The sequence below is a fragment of the Microtus oregoni genome, unplaced genomic scaffold (assembly GCF_018167655.1).
Source record: "Microtus oregoni isolate MIOR12 unplaced genomic scaffold, Mior012 000035F_ref0000213, whole genome shotgun sequence".
Classification (NCBI taxonomy): Eukaryota; Metazoa; Chordata; class Mammalia; order Rodentia; family Cricetidae; genus Microtus; species Microtus oregoni.
This window is the reverse complement of record NW_024543094.1, coordinates 6,112,814-6,138,956: the sequence shown is the minus strand read 5'-3', so window position 1 is coordinate 6,138,956 and position 26,143 is coordinate 6,112,814. Positions and strand designations below refer to the sequence as shown.

General features: G+C 41.6%; 1 protein-coding gene across 8 annotated transcripts in view; it reads right to left on the bottom strand.

The window, feature by feature from the left end:
* Ryr2 (ryanodine receptor 2) overlaps positions 1-26,143 on the bottom strand; it is a 570,252-nt gene that overhangs the window by 199,038 nt on the left and 345,071 nt on the right. For all 8 annotated transcript variants that reach the window (XM_041630688.1, XM_041630687.1, XM_041630690.1 and 5 more), the window contains 6 exons: positions 22,565-22,724; positions 20,847-20,994; positions 10,911-11,119; positions 9,482-9,656; positions 1,642-1,850; positions 88-440 (listed from right to left, as the gene is read on the bottom strand). In XM_041630688.1, coding sequence (XP_041486622.1) covers positions 88-440; positions 1,642-1,850; positions 9,482-9,656; positions 10,911-11,119; positions 20,847-20,994; positions 22,565-22,724 — 1,254 coding nt within the window. The remainder of the gene's footprint in view (positions 1-87; positions 441-1,641; positions 1,851-9,481; positions 9,657-10,910; positions 11,120-20,846; positions 20,995-22,564; positions 22,725-26,143) is intronic.

Below are 26,143 nucleotides of genomic sequence, written 5' to 3'. Positions count from 1 at the left end.
AAGTGCAAGTGTATCCACACACAAGTGTATATACACACAAACAGAACCCCAGGCCAGACAAGCCATTACACTATCTCTGCTAATCACCTTTGCTTTAGGCGTGAAGGCTTTTCCTGAGCATAATCTTTGTGGTTATTAAACTCTGGCTTCGGGGTTTCTTTGTCCTTGTCAAGGCGGTCAGGCACCAAATGTCCGTGAGCTGTCTTCATCAGAACCTCAAAGTCAGAGTCCACATCATAATCCTCCAGATCATTCTTGGGCCCGTAGAGGCCTGCACCAGGGAGCCCTCCTGCCACCGTCTTCGAGAAGACCTCAGCACACTCAATGGGCATGCTCAGGCGATAAAACATGATGTCAGTGTTGCTGTTCTGAGAGCCAAAGGACTTCTGAGTGACTTTCAGACATGGAGAACTGTCTATGGTGCCATCTATTCTTGTTACCTGGGAGATGAAGGCGTCGTTAGTTTTGAGTGTCAACTTTTAACACAATGTGGAGTCACTTGGGAAGAGCAATCATCTAGACAACGTTGGCCTGTGGGCATGTCTATCAAATGATCTTCACTGGGTGAATTGAGGTGAGAAGACCTGCCCACCACTGGTGGCACTATTCCCTGAGAGTAGAGGTGTATGATCCTCTTGGACTGTCTTAGAATGGAGAAAGTGAGGTGAGCACATGCATGCACGTAACCACTGCCCTCTCTTCCTAATTACGACTGTGATATAACCAACTCCCTCCAATTCCCACCTCTGGGACTCTCCCTCTGTGATGAACTGGAACCTGAAGCCTGGAGCTGAGAGCTAAAACAAACTCTTTCTTCCCTATGCTGTTTTTGTTAAAATAATTTTATTATGCAAACAAGAAACAAAACTAGAACGTCATAGTTCCCATTCTAGTCACCACTGTTAATCTCCTGAACATAACAATAATCAATGCATTTCATGTGGACAGGCTCTAAAGATGATCCACCCCAGACAGCATTTTGTAGGAGATTGTAAAGCTAGAGGCACTATGTTGTGGCTATATATTCAGACCTATTTGCTCACAGGTTCCACGTCTGTGCTTCACCCAAAGCCCCATGCAGAATATTTGGGGAAAATACATTTGTACTGAATATGACCACTTCTTTCTCATTAGCAAAATAACAAAAGTATTTATTTAGCACTTACATTGTATTATATATCATAAGTAATTTAGGAACTTTTGACATTGTATAGGTTGATTTGCATAGGTTCTGTAGGAATGCTGTCCTTTTGTATAAGGGACTTGGGCAACTGCAGATGTTGGTATCCAAGGGACATATACAATCAATTCCCTGTGGATAAGCTAAGGATAACTATAACAATTTAGTCCTGCCCTAACTCTAAAGACAGGTTGACCAGTTCATGTCACGGAGTAGACATCCAGATCTATCCAAGCACTCACTGTCAGTGTGTAAAATGATGTTTTTCATCAGCAGATAAGCTACTGGATAAAGTGCCCAAGGAGAGATTAATCCTTTCCTTAGATCTATTACTATGTAACACATATCAGTTAGCATTTTAATATCTTCACAATCACTGTTCATGTGGACATTCCTATACATAAAGATTTTCCACACTTCTAGTTTTGAGAAAAGCCTTGATTATTAAAGGAAAAGCAAACCTCAATGTGTTCATGGTTTGATGGGACCTGGAGGAACTGGGGAAGCCGCTTGCTCAGCCACATGGTGATGTCCCTGTTTGTGTTAACGGCAAATGGCTCATAGCCTTCTTGTAAGCCACAGATGGTGAAATATTTCAAAGTGCTGACGTCCTTCCCGAAGTTCATCCTGCCTACTTGTGCCACCCCCAGGCTACACACAGGGATGAAGCCTGGAACAAAAACAGAAATCACCATCTTCAGCATTTAGCAAGAGATTCTCTTAGCAGGGCATAACAAGCAGATCGTTTCCCAAGTCCTGGCTCAGAGAAAACCATCAACCTAGAAAGAACACAGTGCAACGAAGAAACGGCTGACATTATGAGAGTAGAGTTGTATGATCCCGACATCGTGGTTTACTAACTACAGTCCCTGTAAAAGTCCATTCTTCCACCCGACCTCCAGGAATCTTGGAATGTCCATTCTTACAAGGAACCCTCCCCACTGCTTCCACAGTCATCAGGTGTGCATCCTTCTTTCCTTAATGAAAGAGAGGAAGGAACAAGAACCAAGGGGGGTGTGGCCCCCTTCGCCTTGTTCTTCAGCTAGTCAAAGGGCTAGATATATCACAACACCAGACATGGCCAGTGCCATTGGCTTCTTTGTATGTATTCTCAAGGAGAAAATGGCCAGAGGCAAACATTTTAAAGGTTTCTAGCTAGAAAAATGGCTCAGAAATTAAGAGCATGTACTGTTCCTACAGAGACGTGGGTACAGTTCTTAGCATCCACATGCAGGCTCACAACCCTCTGTAATTCCAGATCCATGAATGCAACACTAGTTTTGGACTTCTTGAGCACAAGGTACCATGGTACATACACATACATGAAGGTAAAACACCTATATAGATCAAAGAAAAATAATCAAAATTTTGAAATGTTCACAGTTACTCTGATCTTTGAGGAGACTTTCTTTTTCCTCCTGTGATGAATTAAGACTAGACCTGATGAAAATGTATATAAATGCATGTGAGAGAGAATACATGCATGTATATCTATAGATGTATGTATATATGTATTATACATAGGTTATATATGCATATACATAGATATAATATGCCCAAGTTAAATGAACATATATACACATCACATACACAAACATATGAATTTGCACACATGGCAATGAACAATGGGACAAAAACAAATAAAATACTTGATAAGTTAACCTAACAAAAGGCAGAATCAGCTAATCTTTCCATTATTAGATAAGATCAAAATTGTCTTAATACTGCTAACTGTTTATTAGAGATCTTTGGGATCTACTGTTGATGATGTTAGATAGTATTACTTTTGCAACATATGTGGGGTGCCTCTTTCCAAGTGGAAAATATTTTTTATGCTCCTCATGTCTCGCCATAATGTTTTACATTAATGTTGGGCATCCAATGCACAAGCAAAGTCTATTGGGGTGCAAAGTACAGCTTAGAGTGTCCAAGTAGGTCCCACAGGAAGACAGTGTTCAGTAACTCTGTCACTGGGCTCACTTTCTTCCTTCTTGGAGGTACTGGAACCATTAGACAGTATCTCTGTATCAGAAGACAATAAAAGTTATGTCAAAGACTCCCCATATTAAATAGCCCATCCTCTGTGCCATAAGACAGCAACAGACATGTCAGTAATGGCACTGAGGAGATGGCTCAGAGGTTAAGAGCAGGCACTGTCCTACCAGAAGACCTGAATTCAGTTCACAGCAGTCACATGGGCTGCTCACAACGGCTGTATCTCCAGCTCTGGTGATCCAATCCCCTCTATCTCCAAGAGCACTGGCACACTCATGGCTTACCCACACATAGACATACACACATACAAAATAGAAATATAATAAAATAAATCTTAAAATAAGAATGCTCCGTGTTTCCCCTGTCTGTTCCCGAAGGTATAGATGCAAAGGAATGGCTGCGCAGTGGTGCTGCCACCAAGGAGAGGGAGGACATCCAGTTGAGCACCACGAAGTGTAAATTAGCAGTTTGTGGTTAAATGTGAATCAGCTGCAGCTGTGCCTGACAGCCCATGCTCCAGCAGTCAGAAAGTTGTTGCAAATAAGGGTCCCCAAGGAATCAAAGGGACGGACAGGATAAATCTAACAGAAGGGAGACACATGAACTTCATGCATGCCAATTAGCAAGTGTAACCCACCATCTGACACCACTGAAGGGACAATGAGATAGAGTCAGCTCCTTGGACAACGGGCATTTATTTATTTCAGATCACTGTGCTTGCAGAAGTGTTATTGGCTGATAACATTCTGGAGACTTGAAAGTATCTCCATGGGCAACTTCTGAGTGTTAATTGTACTTCTCTGACTTTTTTTTGTACAATTAAAATAGTTTAATTTAAAAAATTAAGTTAACTAGTGATACATACAAAAAGTTACATATGGAAAAAGACATTAAATCTGAATAGAGATTCAGAAGTCTACATTGCTTTAATTATAAATATATACATATATAAGTATATATATATATATATGATGGAATATTATCTAGGTTTTGAAAGTTTATTCTTCAATGGTTCATTCATATGTAAGAAAATATTCACATACATGCATTTCACGAAGCAAGCACTCTGTTTCCAGGCAGGAAGACACCAGAATGTTTAACCAAACCTTTTTTTAGAAAGACTTTTAACACATTCTTGGTCTCTCTTTTCATGTCCCTTGGTAAATTTCTCCCATCAAAAGTGTATTTTCTTAGGAAAGCAAGGGACAGTTTCCATCACAATGCTTCACTTGCTAAAACAGCACATGGCAGCATCCTTTCCAGGAAGAAATGTGCTGGAGTGAGGGATACAACGACTCGCATGGTATGTTCTTCAAGTCTAACACTCAGTGACCTGTGTGGTGAGCCCCATGCGAGAACTCTGCACAAGAAACCCTGCTTAGCCCTCTGAACAGGGGTGAGATTTATGTGGGACATGTTGCTCATATTCATTGAGAAACCACACGTTTCTTTATTCGACAAATACCAGCAGCTGCCATGTGCCAGAAACTAGAAATAAAGTTGACTAACACAAAGATACCAGCCCCAAACTGCTCACCATCTACCGAGGGGTCAGAAAGATATAGAAAGACATTAACCAAATACCATAGTATCTTTCCAAGAAGATGAGGTATTTGCACCAGAGGAAGGATGGAAAAGGAGAGTTCAATAACATCTCAGAACTGTTAGTATCTAATAGAAGGCTGTTCAGGCAGTCAGTCCTGTGGAAAGATTGACGAGAGTCTGACATTCAGCTGACTTGGCTCTAAGTCTTAGCTCCACTCAAAATAGCTACTGGACTCTTTGCATGTTGCATATAGTCTGTGATTTAATCCCTTTTCCCTTAACACTTACATGATAAGAATAAGTTTAACAATTAAAGATTTCTTGTAAAGAACAAATCTTGCAAAAAAAAAAAAAACAGTCAGATTAGCCAGGTCCAACATCTATCCATCTCAATGAACATTTAGAATACATTTAGAATAGCCATACTGAAGCATGGAGCTTCACATTGAATTTCACACTTCCACTATCAAATGTATTTTATGTTTTTATCTATCACAAAATGATGAGAAATGCATGACATGTTTGAACTGAGAGAAACAATTAACTTTACATCCTCTTTAATGACTCACGTGTTTATTACCTACAAGCTGTCCTTTCCCATTACCCAATCCTTTCCCTTTCTTGCTTGCTCTCCTTCCCACACGTAATACGCTACCCACATAATATATTATAGGCCAGGATCTGCCAAGAGGGAGAATATGCAATTGTCTCCTTCCCACATGTAATACGGTACCCACATAATATATTATAGGCCAGGATCTGCCAAGAGGGAGAATATGCAATTGTCTCCTTCCCACATGTAATACGGTACCCACATAATATATTATAGGCCAGGATCTGCCAAGAGGGAGAATAAGCAATTGTCTGCTTTCTGAAAACAAATTTCATTTCTCTTTGGCACTGAATAGCATTCCATTTTAAGCATGTACTGGGTTTTCATAATCTGTCCTCTCTTGATGAATAGCAAAAAGAGCAGTAACAAACATGGATGATGGTTTTAAAGTAACATTTTAAAGTGAAGTATGTCTACAACTTATCATGGAAGTTCAGTGAATTTAATTTCAGATTGAAAAAGAAGTGGAAATCAATCTACCCATAGTAAAAGAATGATTGTCTTTGAGATATAGATAAAATATAGGGAGCTGGAGAAATGGCTCAGAGGTTAAGAGCACTAATTGCTCTTCCAGAGGTCCTGAGTTCAATTCCCAGCAACCACATGGTGGCTCACAATCACCTGTAATGAAATCTGGCCCTCTTCTGGCCTGCAGGCATACATGCAGACAGAACACTGTAAACAAAATAAATAAATAAATCTTTAAAAAATATTAAATATGGGCAGACATTAAAATTCATCTTATAACTAAAAGAAGGTAAGTTAGAGGGTAGGGAGATATTTCAGTCACTAAAGCAACTGCTGCCCAAACATAAAAACCTGAATTTAGACAATGGCCATCCATATAAGAAAACCAGGAAAGCCAGATGTGGTTGAACGTGTATGTAAGCCACCTAGCACTGTAGGGACTGGAAAAAAACATGACAGATGCTAGAGCTAATTGGCCAGCCAGTCAGAGAAGTCATTGAGCTCTGGATTCAGTGAGCAAGCCTTCCTCAAATGAGAGGGCAGAGAGCAATAGTGGAAGGTATCCAATGTCAATCTTTGGCTTCCACAAACACCTGCAAACACAAACACACACACACATAGACATACACGCACACTAGACACAAATAAAACAGGAAAGAACAATAAAACTAATAAACAATATTAAAATGCAATCATTTTAGGTGGCGCACACAAGAATGACAACATTATTTCTTGTGCTGTTGTAGAGCTAACATTACTCAAGGAGTTGGTAAAGATAATTAAATTCTATTAAAATGTTTATGCTTTGGAACAGCATTTATAATAAGCTTAAAAGAGATTTATTTTAATAACACCTTCCAATTCTTTATAAAGGAGAGAAATATACCAAACATCAAATTTCTCTTTATTTTTATATAATTTTATAAAATGTTTATCTTTAATGCTATATGTATATGTGTATGTCTGCATAATACCACATGTGTCCAGGTGTCCACTGAGACCAGAAGAGAAGAGGGTGTCAGATCCCTTGAAACTAGAGATACAAGATGGTGAGTCATCTACAAATACAAGGTTGTGGATGCTGAGAACTGAACGCAGGTCTTCTTCAACAGAAGTAAGTACTCTTATTCAATGAGCCATCTCTCTATTCCATTTCTATATAATTTATTCATATAAAGTATAGAAGTAACATGTGAGTATAGGTTCTTTTTTCATTGAATTCATACTAATAAATTGTACATATACATATATGTATATGTATGTATATATTTGTTTGATACACATATGTATATGATATACATATATACATAATTTACCATAGCTGTAATGCAAATAAAAATTTATTTACTAAAGCAGATGGTAGATAGGGATTTGGTACAAAGCTAAGTTTGCTAATCCCTGTTCCCTGTTTTTCACTTCAAATACTACTATACTTGTCCCAGCAAATATTTAATAAATACCCAGGTTATTATCTATATACTGGGGCTATAGCTCTGAACAAATTCAAAAGAGCCATTAACTGGGGTCACTTATCAATGAACACAAAATCCATAAAATATAAAGGAAACAAGAAAACAATTACAGGGGTAAAACTGGGAAGATGGTTCAGTGTCTAAGGGCGCCAGCTGCACCAGCATGAGAAACTTAGTTCAAATCCCCAGAAATCGCATAGGAAGTAGGTAAGATTACACACATTCCCCTGTAACTCATGAGCTGTGGGGCAAAGATGGGAGGATCCCTGAGACTTGCTGGCTGCCAGTAAGCTTCCAATTCTGCAAGAAACCCTATCTCAAAAGAATTATATCCCAACACAATGAAACAAGTTTCTATAAAGCTTTATATGCACCCAACATCTCTAGAATGTTGGTCTCTCTTTCCCACCCTTTGCATTTGTGATTATCTAGTCAGTCACCTTAACTGACATGCTAACAGTAACAGAACCTAGTGACATACTTTCAAAGAAAGTCATTCTTTCGATGTCTCTTAGCATAATTAATGCAGATGAGCTCAACTGATATATCAGCCTGAGCCATACCCCAATCTGTTCACATGGTGTGTGTGTGTGTGTGTGTGTGTGTATACATACATATATATTCTTATAGTGAAGTTGCTTCTTGTAGTATAGGACAGATGGCTTTGGCTTTGACAAGCTTTTACTTTCTGGTGCAAACCTCTGTCCCCACAGCAGAGCATCTGTGATGAGCACACTAGCACAGCCTAGAAGATGACAGTTCCCAGGATGTGAGTCAAAACACAGCCATAAAAACCTATAGCTCAAGCTATAACCAAAGGAAGCAAGAACAGATCATAAACACTTCCCAAAAATTAGCAAATACCTCATTCTTTAACCTTCCTGAAATAAAGACAGGAATCCACATATACAATGCCAGCTAGGTAGGCCAAAATTTTATTTCATATAAATCTGAATTGGGGGTTAGAAGAAAAGGAAATCTAATGGTTCCTTGTGGTCAACAGGGTGCTGATCATTTGTGACAATCTTCCCATGCATTATTTAATATTTACCCCATTTTCCCTAGTAATATAACAGTCAAGTTCTTAGGTCATTTGTCTGGGATCTAACAATTAAGAGACTGTCATAAATTATGTGCTAATTAGTATTAATATTGTATTAGGTTTCGTTGCAGAATTTGTTTTTACCGAGTCTCTCCTCCTTTTTTATATACCCTCCTACCACCCTATATCCTTCCAACCCCAGTAACCCTCCTTGTGGGCTTCATGTCTCATGTGTTCTATGACCCTCAAAACCTTCCACACCATGGTTCTTCTTCTTGTTTCAGACCTATATATAACCAGATCCATGTTCATACATATGTACATATTCAAACATTAAAAACCAGGACCCACATATTAGAAAGAACACGTCATTTGTCTGAGTCTGGGTGAATTTTAAGTTCTATCCGTTTTCTTAAAGAATTCATGTTTTTACCTCAGAATCAAATCCCATTGTGTATATATGCCACATTTTCGCTATACATGCATCAGCTGATGGACATCTAGGCTGATTCCGTTTCCTGGCTATTGTGAATAGAGCAGCAATGAACGTATGTGAACATGCATGCCTATAGTCAGACAGAAAATGTCTTGAGCATCTTCCCAGTGATAAAGCTGGCCTACATGGTAGGTTTTTCATTTAATGTTATACGAAATCTCCACACTGGTTTCTATATGGTAGAATCCATACACTGAGTGGTACTTAAAAGTGTCAACCTCCTCAACAAACTTCAATCTATATGAAGAGGAGACCTGCTTTTAGTCATCTTTGTCACCCCAGACTCTGGGAGAAGGTCTGAGCCATGTTGGATTCTCATTCTTCTTTTGTGAAGTGAATGGACAAAAAAATGCTGTAAACCGCTGATGATCCAGGGGTATCCGGAATGAAGAGTCAATGCTGTGGGAGGCCACGCCACTGGCCACCATTTGTTTCGTCTTAGGCACAGACATTTCCACCTCATCAAAACCCTCTCTAAGCAGGATAGATGTCTTTTCTGCTGAGATAACTTCAGTGCCTGATCAGATCAGCCTCATGGCACCCAGCAATTTACAGCTGCAACTCATATACCCACTTGCCCTAAAACGACTACCGGACCTGGCCATGCCTCAGAACAAACCGCAGCATGGTACTGCAAACACAAATGACAGGAAAATACCATGGCGCTTACCATCACCAACGTCAAAGTCCTTGAAAGCCAGCTCGGAGCCTGAGTCATCCAGCAGGATCTCGCCATTCAGAGTGAACATCATGGTATGTTCGTTCATATCAACCATACAGCCCACAACATCACCTGCTTGCCAAGAGCGCCCGTAGTGTTCATTGCCCTGGTGCCACCGCTGGGCCTGTGGGGGGTGGAAGAGTCCCTTGTCACAGTCAGATAGATGAACAGCAGTAGGGTGATCTCAGTCTTGGGATAGAGGGGTGTCTGGGAACTCTAAATCCCTAATGCAAACAGAGGGTGGGGGATTACGAACAAACCAAATGATACTCCAAGCTTCTGAGAGTTAATCTAACCATATGTACTATGCACTTTTATAGTTTACTTTTACAAACTATAATGAAGGCTTCCCATGATATGGGTTGCTTTTCTCTACTCCCATTGTACAAACAAGAGCTGGCATCATGCTGGGTACCAACCACTGGGAAAAAAACAACAACGAAACATTCTCATGTTTGCCTCTCTCAAAATATGATTCCTCTTTTTGGAACCATTGTCGATACCACTTAAACAAGAATGGGATTCTGGAAACTTCTCTATTCCTTCTTAACATCAGAAAAGCTTCAAATCACACCTAAAAATACTCTGAAAATATCTGTGAAAATAACAAGTCCCAAACCAGACATGGATACCATCCCATTTATATACAAAGCAGAATGTCTATTATAAACACAGTTGGATACAGAATTTCAACAAATGTGAGTTTGGGATACACTAATTTATAGGAAGAAAATTACTCATAGGAGTTATTTTGTCACATAAATCCTTTCAATTTATTTAGAAGTACCACCTTCATTGTGATTTGCTATATAATGTGTTATTACACTCATATAAAAAACTGATAAAATTATTCTTGATGTAACATGTTGTTTTTAAATTTTTCAACTGAATTTGCATCAAAAGGCATGACAGTTCAAAGTTCCCCTAGCATCTCTATTGCCCCACTTGTGTCCCCCAAGTTGAGCATCTTTTCCTGTCTATGGGTTGCTGGGTGAAGAGGGAACTTTAATTTCTAAAGGTTGTTTCTGCTATGGCTCACTATGTCTGATCACCAAAGCAAGAATGAAGCCAAAGCTGCCTTGTTTATTGGTTTAGTCAAGGTCCCCCTATATGAAGCCCAGGTTGGCTCTGAACTCCGGCCTCGGCTTCCTTGGTGCTGGGATTAAAGTATGCACCACCACACTGGCTTCCTGACCACCTCTGAAAGACAAGAAAGAGTTGTCTCTTTGACAACTTTTTGGCAAATTTCACTGTCTCTGTAGGGCAGAGAGAGTCCTGAGATGACTACAAGGATATATTCAAAGTCTGCTGTGTAACCAGCAAGGAGCCCTTGGATGCATGCAAGCAGGATAGGCCAGGGCTCAGCAAAACCACTCACCTTAAAGCCATCAAAAGCAAAGGCACGTTCATCAGAACCCAGCTCTAGATCCGGCTGGCAGCCTGGCCTGCTCCAGCCCACCCGCATGTCTCCAGCCGTGACTGCCTCGAATTCAAAGTACCAGCGTCCCGCCTTCACGGCATAGGTCTTCTCAGCCCTGAAGATGCGGAACCTCTCCCCAGTGCCGCTGCTCACCTCGGCTCTCGCGGCTGTGGGTTCGAGAGACTGGAGATCATTGGGTGGGAAGTTGAGAGAAAAGCAGGGCTTGACCTAAACTCAATCATAAAACCTACCGGGAGGACAACTACCCCACCCCACCCCATCTCCTGCTCCACCATCTACCCTCAGGTCCGTCAGGTAGAAGCATCTGGTAAAGCAGAAAGCCAGGCAGAGCTTCCGGAGAAAGCTGGGTAGAAACTCAGTGACTGACTTCACAGGTGAGCTTCCCCCTTGTGCCCCTTTCAGAGAACGAAAGCCAATAAGGCCTAGTTGCTTAGTTCATGTGGTTCAGAAAGAGAACATGACATGAACCTGAAGTCAGGTGGGAAAAATGCATTAAAATAAATAAATTGCCCTGCAAATAAATAAATGATAAGCGTGTAACTGGCCTGCCTATGCCTCTCCCTTTGTCTACCACACTATTTAAACAGTGGATCACCAGAAATGGGGGTACCCAAATCTCCTCCGAGGAAAAGAAAAAGCTAAAGTTCTGGGGATGGCAAGGAGAAGAACGTCTGTCTGGGAGAAAGATATAGAACTTATCCTGGGATCCCATGAAAGAGACTGGACTGAGAGGATGTTGGGGGAGGGGAGGTGGTCACTTTCCTGGCCTTCTATTGAAATTTTACCCTGAAGACAGGTGCTGAAGAGGGACTGGGGTGGGGGAGGAGGGCTGGAACTATTTATCCCTCCTCCCAGTGTGGCTGTACTAACCCAATCTCTCATTTATCCTTTTCACATGAGTTTGGGTTGTTTAATTGGCATATCAAGGACAGGTGGCTAAACTACCCTGTGGGGCATAGGCTGGAACCCCAACTCTACTAAAAGGTAGACATTTCTGGGTAAGGAACCAGAAAAGCAGAGGGAGGAAGGGTGAATGTGAGCGGAGAATGACGGCCGATGACTGATGTCCACTACAGGGAAGCTAACAGGCTCTGGATTAGCATGCAGGCGTTTTCCATCCTCCCACACCTTCAACAGAGGCTGCGACACCGACAAGTGTGTCTAAAGATGGGGCAGAGACACAGTTCCACATCCAAACCAATGCATGCAAATGGGAAAATGCATGTTTGAATATTCTATACCTACGATGTCCAGAAGGGGGTGCTATCTGCCACCTGTGGATATTGTGCACTTAAAATGTTTATGTCACTGAGACTCAATTCACTATTCTCGATTTGAGGCATGTCACAGGTGTGCACCAGACTGAAGTAGGCTCCAAAGAATATATGCTATCCTTTTTTGGTGATAGATATGCATAGTTAAATGTTTGTTATTGTGTATGTGTGTATATGTTTTCCTGTGTGTGTGCATGTGCGTGTGTGCATGTGTGCGTGTGTGTGTGCGTGTGTGCGTGTATGTGTGTGGGGGGGTAGTGACTATGAGACTGAGAGAACCAAGCAAGGAACCACAGGCCACCTAGACACCTGATACCTACAGCCTGAGTAACCCTGAGAAGGCACAACCCACATTAATCTAGGAGAACTGGACTGAAGAACTAGTCCACTGAATGGAGGAGGAAGTTAAAAGAAGCCATCACCCCTGGTTAAGACATGAGCTGGGACCCAAAGAACAAACTGCAGTGACTTCAGGAATGTGACACAATGCATTGGAAACAGACCAGAGGGGCTCTCGCTTCCCACTCAGCTGCTGGCAGCTGGCATGGAGTTGGCAGATGCCAGATAAACAGCGGCTTTCATCTATTGGCACTTAGGTTTGGGCAACATTTACAAATAATAAAAGTTGAGAGGAAATGACCAAATGAAACTACACAAGTCACTAAAGCTGAGTGTGGTGACACACTGCACACCTGTAACCATGGCACTTAAGAGTTAGAAAAGGCACCCAGAGCTAGCTGAGCTACACAAGACCTTGTCTCAAAAAGAAAACAAGGAGGCAGAGCTTGGTGGTAAATGCTTTTCACTCCAGCAGGGGAGAAGGCAGAGGCAGGTGGATCTCCATGAGTTCCACGTCAGCTAGGGTTACACAGTAAGACCCTGTCTGATAATAAAATAAAACAAATAAAACAATCTAGAAAAGCTGCGGAGGTCAACAGTAAAGACACAATTCACCCATAACTACTGGGTAGAACATGGAAGTGAAATAAAGCAAGAGGGAAAACATTGGCTGTCATGTCAGGTGACTCCTAATATGAGCTGGGCTAACACACTACTCCATGGCTGTTTATGAGTGACGAGGAAGGTGGGAGTTACGGACACAGTGCTGGAGCACAGCACAGCGCTGGCTCGGTGTTCACTAGCTAACCCACGTTTCTGAACACAGCAGACAAATGACTTTAGCTGTGCACCCACTGTTGAGCCTACTAGGCTCCTACCGAGAGTACCTGATCTGCAGATAACCTGCTTAACCTCAGTGGATCACAAAATAAAATGAATAGAGATGAATGAAGAGCTGGAGGGAGGTACAGGGGGAGGAAGAAGGTACGGGGTGGGGAGGAGGGAGGTACAAAAGAGGTGGAGTGTGGTCAATATGTATTGTGTACATTCAGGAAGTTGTCTGAAACCTAAATAATTAAAAACGTTCTGGTCTATTGCTGAATAAGCAGATGTCTGAGGAAAACCCTCAGATGTTGTGATAACTAAAGCAGCCTTCCCTGTGAATGCATTAGTGGCCCTTGTGACAAGAGTCAATATAAACCAGGAAAAGCCAAACAAAGTTCAGAATTCAAATGTTGAGTACTCAGGGAACTGATGCTGGAGGGTTGCCACAAGTTCACACTCAGCTTGGACTACAATCAGTTCCAGCCACCCTAAGATACTCTGAGAGCCTGCCTGAAGAAATCTCGTGTATCCTGAGGAACTGCTTACCAGCCCTTTCTTAAACTGTGGCTGCAGCTGCTCTAAACTAATCTAAGAGTCCTAGAACATGAACTGTGACGTTCATACTCAGGACTTGTTTCTGGTAGTTTCCTGTGTTTTAGTTAAATACAATCTAAGTGTCGCTGATAAATTCAACTCATGCTTTTCCAAAGGATGAAATATTTCATTCTCCAGTTAACTAACCAAGCAATCTGAAACTTTGGTGTGTGTTGTAGCAGCAAACACCTGAGCACAAACACCTGCACAGGACCCCAGCAGGAGCCAGGGAACAGCGATTCTATAAAAGACACAGAGCTCCTTTTCAAGTAGAAGAGCCCCACAGAGGGCTTGATCACAGACATTTGGCAGGTCACTCTAACTTGTGTGAGTTTGACAAATGAGGTTTATATTAAAAAATAAAGAATACTTGACATTAAAAAAGTGAACCCTGTAGCAGGGACCTTTCTCCTGTACATGGCCAAGCCTACTGGGACTTGAATCAAGAAAGCTGGGAAGTAGATCTGATCCAAGACTATGCTTCCTGGACCCCCAGAGCTGGCACGGAACAGCTGGTGACTGATCAGATAGATTGAAGGTAAAGTCTGGTGTTATATTCTTTTTTTTTTAACTTTCTTTTTGTTTTATTGAGAAAAAAAAACAATTTCCGCCTCCTCCCAGCCTCCCACTCCTCCCCCCCACTCCTCTCCCCGTCCCCCCACTCCTCTCCCTCTCCCCCCTTTCCTCTCCCCCTCCCTCTCAAGTCTGAAGAGCAGTCAGGGTTCCTTGCCCTGTGGAAAGTCCAAAGTCCTCCCCCACCACATCCTGGTCTAGGAAGGTGAACATCCAAACTGGCTAGGCTCCCACACAGCCAGAACATGAAGTAGGATCAAAACCCAGTGCCATTGTCCTTGGCTTCTCAGCAGCCCTCATTGTCCGCCATATTCAGAGAGTCCGGTTTTATCCCCTGCTTTTTCAGTCACAGTCCAGCTGGCCTTGGTGAGCTCCCAATAGATCAGCCCCACTGTCTTATTAACCACTGAGCCATCTCTCCAGCCCCTGGTGTTATATTCTAATGTTCAGTTTCTCACCGCACACAGGTTTAGGAGCCACCGACCGCTAGAGGGCGGTAAGAACCTAACTACATATGAAAATGACAAATTCCACCCAGAAGCAAGGACGGCAGCTTTAGTTTTTAAAAAATCTTACACATTATCTAGAACGTGCCAGGTGCATTTACATCATACTTTAAAAATAATTGGTTCCAAACCAGCCACCCTTTCAACTTCCTGGCATTACATTTAATAAAGTAATTCAAATCTTGACAAAAAATCTTGTAATGACTAAGAACACATTCTACTTTCAGATGTTTTAATCCATCATCGAGAATACTCCGAAGGTACCACGGTTCATATACTGACTGTGAGTTTCATTCAGAATGTGGGAACATTCCCCTGAAAAAGGGGGACTAAATTACAGCTATACCCAATTACACAGCGTTAGGCTCAATTTTAGCAACCTTTTCTGCTTTTAACATGTTCAGATGTAAGCCACAGCGGAAGGGAATGTTACCTTATTTATTGTTATTAAAGTGGGGGTAACATGCAACTGTGCACATGCAGAAGCTCTGGGAAGTCTGTTCTCTCCTGTGAACATGTGTTCCAGGGATCGGACTTTGGTCTTCAGGCTTGCATAGGGGGTGTTTTCACCCATGAGCTACCTCTAGGGCCACAAACTAATGTTTTTAATTTTATCTTAGGAAATAACCAGACTGATTTGGTCTTATACCTTCAAATCTTTCACACCTTTTATTCTCTACTTTAGAAAAATCAGTTTTTCCCCCAAAGGCTTCTCAGCCAGTCCCTCCACCTCCCAGCATCCTCTCCCTCCAATCTGTCCCCTCTCCGTTACCATAGTTATATTTCTGTGGTAAATTGGGATAGCATAGCAAGCTCCTGCCTGACAACTTCCTGGGACTGGTACCCTGCTCAAATATTTCCACATTTCTTAGCTAGGTTTTCATATATTCCATGTTTTGCTTTAATCATCCTCCCATCATCCATGGCTGCTCTCCCCTGACCTGTTCCCTATATTTAGCCCAAGGATAGAACCATCCTCTGGTTCTTTTCCTATAACCATACTTACATATTCTCTGTTAGAAAATGTCTGGCTCTGATCTACAATTGATGACATTTTGATCCACTCAGTATCTAACTCAGAAAACAATGTCTCCCCTAAATGATATCTCATGTGGTGAATTAATCGTTCGTACCTATTTTCTGTAATGTGCAACTGAATCTCTAATGAGGGGGGCATGTTTTTAGGCTCAAAGTTATAACCATACATGAGAAATGATCTCACCTCCTATTGCAGCAAAATACAACCCATGCCTCATGGGTCAGTCACTACTCATGTGACTTCAGTAGGACAGAAGGCTGTCAATCAACTATTTCTTTGTGTGTTTGTATGTATTCACATGTAGATGTGCACAGATTGGGGATTCAAGAACGTGTGCATGCGTGTAAAGCTCTGATATTCCGTTAGGTGAATCCCTTTATAACTCTCTATTTTCTGACACAGGACATCACGCTGAACATGGAGCTCTCTGATTCAGTTAAACTAGCTGGCTCCAAGCTTCTGGGGTCCACCTGTCTCCACCTCTGGGCACATTAGTGGCTATAGTCATGTGCTGAAATTCTTGCCTGTTCATGTGGGTTCTGAGAACCATACTCAGTTTCTCATGCTTGTGTGGCAAGGACAGCATTGACTGAGCAATCTTCCAGGATTTCAGTCAACTGGTGATGCTTCAGTTTCTAAATTCTGATGAGATGAGTCAGTGCCTGATCACTGTTTCTCCTCTCTTTTTTCAGTTCCATCTATGAATATTTCCATTTGCAAAATCATTAAGTTCCTTCTATTCTTTGTCCTTTTTTGTTTTAGACTTTTTTTGTTTGCTTTTTGTTTTTGTTGGCGGTGCTTTGGTTTTTTGTTTTTCAAGACAGGGTTTCTCTGTATATCCTTGGCTGTCCTTAAACTCACTAAGCTAGGCTGGCTTCAAACTCACTGAGATCCTCCTGCCTCTGCTTCCCAAGTGCCTGAAATTAAAGGTGTGTGCTGCTACCACCTGGCTCCCTTTTTCCACATTTGTGTATATTTGTGTGAGAGAGTGTTTATGTGCCACAGTGTGCATGCAGCAGTCTGTCCCCTCTTCCACCATATGGGTCCCAGGTATTGGACTCAAGTCATGAGTCTTGGAACCAAGAACAGAACTTGTTACTGCTGGGTCATCTCACCCGCCCCAGTCCCTTCTTTCCTTCTTCTCTTCCAGCCATTTTATAATCTTCTTCTGCCTTACAGTCTTCCCTACCTGCTCAGTTAGTCCAAACTCCAAACCAGTTCGCTGCTCTGCTGAGCTTGCTGGAAAACATAGACACAGATGCACACACACACACACACACACACACACACACACACACACTGTTTTTACCTTTAAACAGACCATGAATGTTTCTATAGAATCTTAAATTTGTACTCTTCGTGCTAACCTTTGCTGCTGAATGCTGTCACAAGAGAAAAGAATGCATAGAATTCTCTGCTCCACAGATCAAGGAAGGGGACACTAGCAGAATTCATCCCTCCCAAAGTCCTGGAACGTAATCTAAGGTGATGGCAATCCATGGAACGCGTACTCAATTAAAAAGACCAATGTGCACACAGGAAGTTTAGTGATCTTTTTAACATGTCCATCCTCAGGCTCCTTCTCCAGCTTCAAGATATGCTGAAACGCAACAGCCCCTTTAGCACAGTGAAAAAACAGTTACCCACAAGTTTCTGGGCCAAGCACAACAGGGCTGGAACACCTCCAAAGGCCAATTTAGAGATAACTGTCAAGATTTTACCTCCCGATCCTTCTTCAGATAAATCCCAACTCCAAATTTTTCTGTATTTAACCTGACTTAAAAGTTAGCTCAATACAAATACACTTCTCCATGGGGACAGGTGTTAAAGCCAGCAGGGGCAATTCTTCCACATTGCAGCTGCTCAAGGTAGCAGTAATGATGAGATAAAAAACAGCTGAACAAACAATCTGACAGACACCTGGGAAGGAGATGCCCACAGAGGTTGCATGGGGGAAAGAACTCTCGCTTTCCTAGAAATCTACAAAGTTATGCTTATGTTCTTGGCTATGCATATAATTCAGGGAAGGCTCTGAAAACTTCCACCTGGCCTTATCTATAAAAGACCTTGAGGCTGTGCACAAGCAGCAAAGAAATGCTAAGGTGGAATTATAAACCCCTTGGCAGGATGCTAGAAGGACAACCCAACAGGCAGGTGCAGCCTCCCCCAGACAGATACTTCAGGAAGCCTTGGTCACTTAGCAGCTGACCACTAAGTAAATGAACAGGTCTTTAAGAGGCCATACGGGACAAACACAGACTCTACAAAATTAGCTCAGAAAAATCTTTAAGAAAACAGTAGCAATATACATAATAATTAAGTTCAGAGTTGTCGCAGTGTATTATTTAAAATGTCTAGCTTCTAACAAAAGTTCTAAGGTATGCAGAGACCACAACCATATACAGGGATAAAAGAAACAGGCAACAGAAATTGACTCTAAGGGAGGTTGGGTCCTAAAGAAACACTAATCCACAACTTCAAAAAAGTTTAAGAAAGTGAAGAAAGTGTGTGAAGGAACCAAATAACAATCTAAGACTTAGCAAGACGCCCATCAGGCCAAGTGTGGGGTCTACAGCTCAGTGGTAGAGGACTTACAATTCAGTCTCCAGTCCCAGCAAAAACAAGAACTTGACAACCATTGAACTGGAGAGGTAAGGTTATATTAGCAATAAATTCTATACACATTAGAATAATGATAATAATGATAAGGAGACCCATGGACAACTCTAGGCCGGTAAAGGTGGCATGTTCAATTGTGCAGATAGATTTATCAGTAAACATAATCAAATTCTCCTAAAGAACCGCCTCCAGGATCAGAGCATTTCAGTGCAAAGCTGGGAAAGCCTCCTATCAAAAAGGACAAAGCAGAAACAAAACAGACAGTTCTTTCAGCAGAGGGGTGGACAAAGGAGGAGCAATTCCTGCTATCCATCATGAAGCCAGCTTTACATTCTATCAAAACACAAGAAAGGCATTACAGGAGATGTCTGTACTAAAATTCCCTATGAAGATAGATGCAAAGGTTCTAAAGCAATTATCAACAAACATTTTAGCTGTACACAGGAAAAGGAGATCATTTATCAGGACTAAGTAGAGCTGTCCAAGAAATAAAAATTTGGTTTAATATTCAAATATTAACACTTTACAGAATGTCAAAAGAATAAAAAAGAAAATAAATATTCCTCTTTGCAAGCAGCAAAAAACATAGATTTAACATTTAACAAGCATTCATGGCAAACTCTCATAACAAACTAGAAGATCTGTTCAGTGTCATGAATGATCTCTATTTAAAAAGAGGTTATCCTTAGCTACTGTGAGTTCCTAACTACAATGGCTGTTTCATATCCATAAGAGTCACTCTGCAGCCACCCCTGTCTTTCACAATGCTCCCAGAGCTGCAGGGAGTTCTCGTCCAAAACTTTTGTCGGCACTGGGTCTGCATAAGAATAAGCTGGCCAATAGACAGGTAGGATGGAGCAGGGGCCTAGGAACCCTCTCTGTTGAACTATGTCCTATTTATAAACTCAGAGAAAAGGAGAACTGTATGCAGTTGTGTACCCCCTGATGATAGCAGTAGACTCCAGTGGAGAACTTCTATCCAATTCCCACAAAGATGGCCCTAAGTAGACCATCACAATGCAAGAGTCATAAGTCTAGGACAGGAACTGGGGAATGAGAGTATTGATAATGGCAGGGTAAAATAAGAGGGCAAAAGTAATCTGAAAACAATATATATATATATATATATATATATATATATATATATGAACTTGCCAAAGTAGCAAAATCAATCAATAAAAAAAGAAAAAAGAAAATTTATGAATCCAGGGGAATATTCATAGGAGAGAGAGCTGTCTAGAATAATCAGGATCCTGAGTTTGGGTCCCAGTATGGGAAAAAAAGATTCAGACAAAAACTTACTTATTGTTACTACCATGTCTAACACTAAAGTGTTAAAATGCTTCCCCTGAGACTGAGCCTAAGTGGGGCAAAAGCTCTCTCCATTCTTTTTCCACATTGTTCTGAATTCCTCACAACACTCAGTCAATCAAAAAAAAAATAAAACACAATTATTGTAAAGGAAAAAAAGTAAGGCTTTGTCTTATTTATATAGAAACAACTCTATAAATTTATAAAATTAAACTGAACTGATACATGCATGCGTGCACACACACACACACACACCTCCAATCAGAGGATAGAAAATATACCTGCAAATACCAACCCATATCTCACATTGTAAAACATCCTACTAAATAAAGTTATATCAAAACTAATTTCACATACAGTAGTACTAAATGATGTAAGATATAATGTATACATTTTATTCTAAAAAACCACTGAAAGAAACTAACAAGAGTTATATACCATGTTCATAAATGGGTGAACTATTAGTAAAAGATCAATCTCCCCCAATTGATCTTTAAATCCAATTTGTTGTTTGATCAAAATTAAACTGACAGGTTGAACATAAGATACACAAATGCCAAGAAGGAAGAGGAATAACAAGTGGCATAGGGAAGTGAGCTCTGCAGAGATGCTGTCCAACAGTGAGCCACCCACTAAGAGATGGAGCTAATTTTTCAGGGACCACCCAGGCCACCAGCCTGAAGTGGACACCTAGAGTTGGAGAGGCATTCTTGCCCCCCCCTTCTATGTGCTCCCTGGCTATGAAAACCCATTACACGGTTTTGCAAACAATGGGGACAAAGCAAACCAGTACCGTGGTCCTGATCGGGAGCTTCCAGGTGGTAGCCATAGCCCAGCAGTGTGCGAACCGCCTCTCGGAGACTGTCTTTGTTTGACTTCTTGGTTCGGTCATCCAAGAGGGTATAGGGAACAAGACGAGGGTTTCTTCTGTTCTTGACATCCTGTATCAGGGAGAAGGTTTGCAGTCATCGGAGCCATGCAGCAGTGCTGGGGGTGGAAGTTAAGGTTTGATGCAAAGGAAGCAAGCAGTCTACAGCCCCACAGATAAAGCCTTCATATCTGAGGGAGCACCATCAGGTCTTATTCTACCTTAACTTAGAAGGAACTGCAAGTCTCTCTCCTCTCCTCTCCTCTCCTCTCCTCTCCTCTCTCTCTCTCTCTCTCTCTCTCTCTCTCTCTCTCTCTCTCCGTCAGGAAATAACCCACGGCCACTAATTCTCTGAAATCTAGAAAACTCCGAAAATTTGTTGTTTTTTTTTTTCCTAAACTGAACAAAAACTCATTTGGTGCACTGAACAGATGCAAGGCTGTCCACCACTTTACTTAGTCTTGGGGGTGTCATCACGCCGAGACTGCACTGGAGAAGTAATCTGCTGTCTACTGGCCCCTAAAAGTGCTCTGTAACATGTAATATATCATCTTACCACTCTGAAAAACAACACAGAACAAAATCTTAGATGGAATCCTGATAATCAGAGCTGGGATTCCGGAACTGGATCTACTTTAATTTCACTGTAGTTCAGTCTCTGTGTTTCAAAGTCCCTCCTGTGCAGACTCAAGGAAAGGAATGCCTAAAACCATACTACAAACCTTACTCTTGTAATAAGATCCACTTTGTGCAAGCTCGGGCTTGTAGCTCAGCTAGCATCTGTTGTCATATCACACAGAGCTACGGTCAACAAATTTTTTTCTTTAATGGATTTATAATAGATGCGTATATGGTTGGCGGTGGAGCATTGCCTACCACAGCACACATGTGGAAGTCAGCAGACAAGTTTGTTGAGTTCGTTTTCCCCTTCCACCTTTACGTGGGTCGTGAGGGTGCGACTCAGTTTGCTAAGCTGAGAGGCAAGCACTTTGTCTACTGGACCTACTGAAACACCTTGGTGGTCCAGCAGTAAAAAGATGCTTTGACCAGAAGGCTAAACACACTAAGGTGTGATAATGGTTTTTTTTTTTTTGTGCTGTAACAAATAAAGCCTGTCTTAAGGTCAGAGTGTGGAGCTAGTCACACTAGTTAACCATGGAGGTCAGGCAGCAGTGTCACACGCCTTTAATCCCAGCACTCGGGAGACAGAGGCAGATGGATCTCTGTGAATTCAAGGCAACCCTGAGCTAGGCAAGGATGAATTGGTCTGAAAGAGAAACAGAGCTCATACCTTTGATCCCAGCACTAGGGAGGGGGAGACAGGAGTAATATGGCTGGGCAGAGAGAGGAATATAAGATGGGAGGAGACAGGAGCTCAGAGCATTCAGTCTGAGGATTTTTAGAGACAGGATTGCCCCTTGGATCTGAGTGAGGATTTGGTAGATGTCAAAGCTCTCTCTAATGGCTGGATGCTCTGCTTCTCTGATCTCTCAGCTTTCACCCCATAATATCGGACTCCAGGTTTTTATTATAAAGACTAGTTAGGATTTCACTTCACTAAGATGTCTAGGTGAGCCGTGAAAAGCCACGACTTCATTCTTTCTGTTGAAAATAACTGCCCGCATTCAGAGACTCCTGGGTACCTGCTGGATGCCATAAGTCCAGCCCTGCCGGATTCGATCCCGGGCCCACACGTTGTGAGCATTTTCGGCCAACTTGTCCACCATTGCTTCCTGAGAGGGGGTGAGTTTTATAAAGCTCAGATCCATGGGGGCAGGCTTGTATCCACTGGTCAGCTGGTAACTGCAAAGCAAACAGAGAAACTTCAAATCACCCATTTTGTTGAAATCCTGGGGCAGTCCTGCCCTGGTTCATCTAATCCCAATCATTCTGTTGAAGACTGTGGTGAACAGGCCAAAAGAGCAGTGAGTAAGCTTAAGTCCCTTTAGTGCTAGTTGCTACCTGGGTAGCTGGAGATGTCATGGGATCTTTACATTTCTGTGCGCAAGCCAACAAAATATATAGAGAAGGAGCTTAGCTATCTCTAAAGGTAGAAAGGACTTACAACTGTGTGTTCCTAATAGTTGAGGTTTGAGAGGGGATGCTGAAAACAAAAATGCTGATTATCTAAAATGGGTTCCAAGAAAGCAAACTCGGGTTTGCAAGCCAGGCAGTTTACCACCTGTAAACTACACCCAGGACTGGAAACTACAACTCAGTTCACCTGGGATTCTATAGCCCTGTGCAAGGAAAGAAAGGAAGCTTTAAATGAATGTGCTTAAATAGCTAATAATCTCATTCAAACTATAGTGTCTACTGCTTCACCTGTACCACTTCACATTTACTCCTTTAACTTCAAATCATCCCACACAGTAAAGATAAATACAGGCATCGTTGAAAGTCATACATTCAACCAGCTGGATTGGAGACTGCTGATAAAATGAATGTGTCACAGGGAGCTGGGCATTACTAAAACGACTTTTGTGTCCTAAGAAAGAATCTGGGAATCAAATCAGGGACTAGGGAGATGGCTCCATAAGGTAAGTGCTCCCTGTGTAAGTGTGAGGATCTAAGTTTATATCCCCCAAACCCATGATAAACTGGATACCATAGTACCCATGTCTGCAATCCTAGCACTCCTACAGTAAAGTGAGCAGCAGAGACCAAAGAAGAGCTCCAAATGTTCACGAGTCAACTAGCCTTGGGCACACAGTGGCAGATAAAGCTTGACTCAAACAAGGTAGGTGAGGATCTGAACCTGAGGCTCTACTTTGACCTCTACATACATCCCACAGCACATGCAAGGTCACAGTCGTATATGTGAACAACCACAAACACACAAGCCAAATCACTAAATCAAACTGGGCATTTTAAAGGAACATATAAAACTATTCTATTTCCTCACGCTAATGTTATTTAATAAGGTACACAGCGATCAACCAATGACTCATACGAAGTACCATCTTCCTGGAAAAACCAAGAGCTCAGGTTTTTTGACAAAAGAAAAATGACGTCAATCTTGAAAGCTTAATAGCCTGAAATAAAGCTTCAAATTGACGCCAGAAAAACTAACAAGAAATAAAGGAATGATCCCTGTAACGATTCTTGAAAAGCAAAATCCAGTAGCCTTTCAACAATAGGTCCATCTATGCATTACATCCTACCTTCCAGAACTCTCTGAAATAAATCCTAACAATCATAACTACAGCCACCTCTCCTTTCACATATTTGTTGAACAGTAGCTTTTTACTACATCTACTTCAACATGCCAGCTCCTTGTGCCAATAACTCTACATAATCAACTCATTAAGTGGTTATACATATGTACATTATATACATAATATATAATTAAGCATGTATATAACTCTAATCCATTTATTTGACAAAGTACCAACATTCTTTTGCAATTACTATCTTTTAGTTTTATTTTGACATGTACATAATCTAATAAAATAAAATAAGAGCTATAGTCTGGGCATTGGTTTTCTTTAAAGTCAAATTTCGTTTTTAAATACTACATGAAAAAGAGAACAAAAGGAAGTAGAATGGTGGTGGCACGCCTTCAATCCTAGTATTCAGGAGGCAAAGGCACGTGGATCTCCATGAGTTTGAGGCCAGCCTTGTGTACAAAGTGAGTTCTAGAATAGCCAGGACTGTTATACAAGAAAAGCTCTGTCTTGGAGAGAGAGAGAGAGAGAGAGAGAGAGAGAGAGAGAGAGAGAAGAAGAAGAAGAAGAAGAAGAAGAAGAAGAAGAAGAAGAAGAAGAAGAAGAAGAGGAGAGGAGAGGAGAAGAGAAGAGAAGAGAAGAGAAGAGAAGAGAAGAGAAGAGAAGAGAAGAGAAGAGAGTTTTTAACTCCACTCCCACAGAACCCACAGACTTCCTAAGTGGGTACTGTAAACTAGCCTAAAAGAGATCAATCAAAGTGTCTAGCCAAAGCATGGCAGAACACCAACACTTAGTGACTCCCTGTGTTTCTCTGCCCACCCCCACCCTACTTAGTATTAGACAAGTTCAACAAAGCTGAGAAATCACTGTCATGAAAGATGCATAGTAAAGATTAGAAGACGAAGTCCAGGTTAAGTGGGTGTTCGCTGTAAATCTCAATAGGAAATCAGCTCTTCCAGGGCCTTGGGACAAATGGGGACACGTCCAATGACTGCACAGTGGAGATATGAACAGCATGTCCTGCTGGAAGCACATCTAGGAAGGAACACTTGGCTGACATTTTCATGGAAAGGGTATAGAGAATGCTCAAACAACGCTTTCCAGAAAACAACTAGAGCAGAATTAATTTGAAACAGAAATTAGAATTGGGAATGTCAAGGCATATACTTCTTCTAATATCTCACTTACTTTTGTTGGTTTTAAAATAAATATTGAATGTGGTGAGGTGGTCACACTTCAGTTCCTTCTACTTGGGATTTTCCTTTACTTTTCAACTGTCTTGAGTCAAGGCAAAGGATCATTTCAACAGGGCAGGGAAATCTGACTGCTCTTTGGGCTGGAGAGGGAGGGGGAGAGGAGTGGGGGAAGGGGGAGAAGGGTGGGAGGAGGGGGAGGGAAATGGGAGGCTGGGAGGAGGAGGAAATTTGTTTTTTTTTTCTTTTCTCAATAAAAAAAAAGTTAAAAAAAAAAGAAGAGAGAAGGACTGGTCACGATGTAACTTAGAAGACACCATCTTTTCAAAGAGAGGGTAGTAAACGCAATGTAGTGTATGGAGGTGGAGATAAAGTTTTAAGGGAAAACTGAACATGGAAAACAATTCCAGGTAGATTATGACGATGTCTACGGACTGTGAATCTGTTTTCATGAGATACACAGAAATCAGGTAAAAGATATCACTTCAAAATATAAACACAGGAGGCTGAAGAAATGGTTCGGTGGGGAAAAGTACTTGCCACACAAACCTGATTATCCAAATTTGGATCCTCCAGAACCTGGTGAAAGCCAGGTATAGGAACACAAGCATTTGTAATTCGAGTGTCCACTACTCAGAGATGAGACATAGAGGCAAGGGAGTCTCCAGGGGCTCGTGGACCAGGTAGCCTGGCTTATGTAGTGGCAAAGAGACAAGGTAGAAAGGTTGTTCTCTGATCAGTGTGAACCTACACTGGTGTGGGAAGTCCTTCTGTATATGTGTTGCTTTGATTGGCAAATGAAGAAAGAAGCTGCTTTCAGCCAATTGTTTAACAGAATATAGCCAGGCTGGGAGAGATATAT